The 4,022-nt window shown below is 42.2% G+C and overlaps 1 gene segment (V, D, J or C); it reads left to right on the top strand.

Moving 5' to 3' along the window:
- Positions 1-1,186: 1,186 nt before the first annotated feature.
- On the top strand, positions 1,187-1,650 carry LOC118575048. The segment is given in 2 exon segments: positions 1,187-1,232; positions 1,316-1,650. Coding segments are annotated over 2 exon segments (381 nt in total).
- Positions 1,651-4,022: the final 2,372 nt, after the last annotated feature.

Here is a 4,022-nt window from a genome sequence, read left to right as displayed (position 1 = left end):
CCCAAGATGAGAACATGTTTGCTCTTTTAGCTCCTCATGGTCCTGGAGGCTGGATTTGCAGACTAAGTCAGAGTTCCCCAGAGAACTACACTGGACTGTACCTCATCTCTTCTGGATCCTGTAATCAACCCCTTATTGGTTGTAAGTTACCCCTGAAATAAACCTCTTTTAGTTACCAGATAAACTGTGTGGAACTGCCTCATTAATCACTGATATATCTGGTGCCCATGTGAGAATGAAACCAATAGACCACTCAAATGTCTTTCCATATATTCAATCACACTCACACCAACAAGTCACTGCACAAGTTGCTCAATGTTAGGAAAATCATATTCCTTTTAATTTTTAAAACCTCAATAGTGACAAGCACAAAGAAGAGAATATCATGGGTGAATGTCTCTGAAGCTGTGAAGAACATTCAAAGGGCCTGTGAGCCGTGAATTCCAGCATCCTCTGACCTGCTCTGCTTAGAATCAGAGAGAACTGAGCAAACAATGTATCTGTCTGAAGTCTGTGTTTTCTGCTGTTATTTTCAAAGTCATCCGAAACAGAGGCCAGCATAAAGATGAAGGCACTGACCACTGAATAAACAGAAATCACAAATATGTGAGGCAGGGAATTGACAGATGAATAAAGCCAATAAAACATCACTCTTCCATGCAAAGTTAGAGTTTGTAATTTCCAGTCTGCAGAAGGCACATCCTCTTACCCCATACAAGAAATCTGGAATATCTGTACATTTCTTGTGGAAAAAAAATGTACTAACAGGACACACTTAGACCCAGTCACAGTGCACCATGCAGGAGGCAGAAACATCAAAACTTTGATCTCTTTCTGTGTTCTTCATGCAAAAATGCAGGATAACAAACCTGGACAAGTGAAAGAGTCAGAACCCTTCATGTTAGAGTGAGGGTCTCTCCTCTCAACTTTGCTGCATTGCATTTGACTCACTAGAACTGATGTGTACTGAGGACCCTGGTCTTATGTGTTACCTATTTTCTACATGAAGCAGTCATGAAATTCCCTGAGATGCTGTTTGCCTCATTACAGACTGACTCCTGAGACCTGAAACTTAAATCCACCATCAGAGTCAGCACCTGGTGAGGGAATGCAAATCTCTCCTGGCTCCACCCAACCCTGGGTTGAAAAGCCAAAGCTGGGCCTGGGTACTCACTGGTGTGCAGCCATGGCCAGGCTTGCTTCCTCATTCCTGCTGCTGATGGTCCCTGCATGTGAGTGCCAAGGCTTCCTAAGGGATGAACTTCCATATGTTCAACCTGCTCCAACCTTACCCTCTGCTTTCTTTCCCCCACAGATGTCCTGTCCCAGATTACCCTGAGGGAGTCTGGCCCTGGGCTATTGCAGACCTCCCAGACTCTCAGTCTGACCTGCTCTTTCTCTGGGTTTTCACTGAGCACTAATGGTATGGGTGTGGGCTGGATCCGCCAGACCTCAGGGAAGGGTCTGGAGTGGCTTGCAGATATTTGGTGGGATGATGATAAGAGGTACAACCCATCCCTGAAGAGCAGGCTCACAATCTCCAAAGAAACCTCCAACAACCAGGTATTCCTCAAGATCACCAGTGTGGACACTGCAGATACTGCCACATATTACTGTGCTCGGAGAGCACAGAGACACAGCCTCAGTTGACAGCTGTACAATATTTCAGGATGGTTCTCAGCTCCTTTTCCTCCTAATAGAAGAGAGTATGGTAGTGAGTTGGGCACACTTTTTACTGCTAGCCTCTGGGGTTTCCTCTTGACTTTGAGCTTCAGAGGCCTGGTTTCCTGTCATATCTGCTAGGTCCCTTTTCAGATGTTCAGAAGTGAATGTCTGCCTGTGTTTGGCTTTATAAAGATGAAGGATGTCTGGTGCCTAAGCCAGGTGGTTCAGAGTTGTGGATCCACCAAGTTTTTGGTGTCAAATCCCCACAGCAGTTGATTCTAAATTATTGTAATGTTCACCTTTAGTTAACAAGTGGATATGGGGAAGATGGCATCAGTGAATCAGCACATATAAGTTGAATCTTTGGACATAGGAGTCCGATTGATCCATTACCCCCCAATTACCTCAGGATATTGCCAAGGCTATTGGTTGCTCTCCACAAACTGAGGATAAGGCCATATTACTGAAGACAACACTATAAATTTAGTGAATGCAGAGAAGTAGAACTAGAGTCTAACTGGAGGCTTGTTTCTGTTGACTAATATTCTGAGCACTGGAAGGTACTTTGCATACTATTAGAGGAGAAAGTTAATTATCCATCTATCTACATATGCTGTGACTTACAATGTCGACCTGCCTTTGAGAAAGGCTGGTGCAGTAGTGGCACAGACATTGGTGATGTCATCAAGCATCCTGTGATTGGATGTCAGGCGCACTCCCTGCAATGAGAGGCAAGCCCACAATCTGAGAGTAGATAGGCCGTGGGCTTAGAGGGAAATCACATATTACTCTTCTGATAAAGGAATATAGCAATCAAATGATTCCTGAATACATTCCCATAGATAAACATGAAAAATGCCAAATAAGCCGTCATCTTAGGAACTTCTTTCAGTAGAAGGGAACTATCTTAGAGAGCCAAAATGGACAACATGTACAGAGGAAGAGGTATGGGAGCACTCAATGGGTTGTCTTCATCAAACCTTCCTTTCAGGATTGCGGGACCAGTACAGAGGAGGGGGTGGTAAGATTGCATGAGCCGGAAGTGAGGATGACTCCACAGAAACTGTCCTCCAGACACAGTAGGACTGATGCACATATGAACTCACAGAGACTGTGGAAACAAGCATAGGGATAAAGTAGCTTCAAATCAGATGGGTCCCAGTGCTGAGTGCAGGAAGTGGACTTGGCCTTTCTCTCTTAACCAAGAAGATACCTATTATTTGTACTGACTAACAAAGGAAAAAGTAGTATTCTTCAGTGAAGTCTCAATGGCTTTATTAATCACATTTTATGGTAGGTCCCATGCCGAGGGATTGGACAAAACAAAACCAACACTACGATGCTTTGTAGTGTCTTTGTCTCATACAGGTATGTTTGAGCATTTTTTTATTGTCTTGTCAATATTTTTTGTATATTTTAGTTTCTGGTTTTGTGTCCTTGTGATTGTGTGTGTGTGTGTGTGTGTGTGTGTGTGAGAGAGAGAGAGAGAGAGAGAGAGAGAGAGAGAGAGAGAGAGAGAGAGACACACACAGAGAGAAACATACAGAGAGAAACACATAGAAAAAGAGGCTGTAGAGTTAGTTTTGTAGGGTGGTGCAGAGCTGGGAGGAGTTGGAAGGGGGAAAAGGTGTAATGTTTAAAAACATTTTTTGCATTAAAGCCAATTTTAACAAACACTGGAATCTCTCCACATTCATTTGTGTATTGATTGTTAGTCAAGACGTCAGAACACAGTGGAGAGACTAAAGTGCTTATGTTTCTGCCATGTACAGGTACAATCTGGTTGGAGAGTTTCCAAAAAATTTCTGGTCAGATGCCTACTGCAAACTGATTCCATGTCTTATCATTTCTGTCTTCCTGTAATGACAATAACCAAGTAGGAATCTATGGAGCTTCCTAAATGTTTCACTGCCCAGATATTTTCTAGGGACATGTGCAGAGTAATCATAGAAAAGTGCTCCATTCCAGACATACTCAAGCATAGACACAGTCAGACAGGTCTTTGTTACCAACAACAAAACCATTGCTATTTCCATGGTGTTTCTTATGAAATTCTGAGGCTTCTAGCATTTTACTTATTATTAACTGATCAATCTCATCATTACCTTGTGTGAGAAGTCCTGGCAGGCTTGGATGGGATCCAAATTGTTATCTATCTATCTATCTATCTATCTATCTATCTATCTATCTATCTATGTATATATGTATGTATATTCCCTATTTCTGATGATTTCCTGTAATAGTACTAATAATTAACTAATTCTGTATTATCATGAATAAATTCAGCATTTTCAATATGTAAAACAACTCTCTCTGTATATTGAGAATCAGTGACTATACTGAGGTGTTCTGTGAAG

Source organism: Onychomys torridus, unplaced genomic scaffold (assembly GCF_903995425.1).
Source record: "Onychomys torridus unplaced genomic scaffold, mOncTor1.1, whole genome shotgun sequence".
In the NCBI taxonomy this organism is placed as follows: Eukaryota; Metazoa; Chordata; class Mammalia; order Rodentia; family Cricetidae; genus Onychomys; species Onychomys torridus.
Note: the sequence above shows the minus strand (reverse complement) of the source record. Positions and strands in the feature narration are given on the sequence as shown.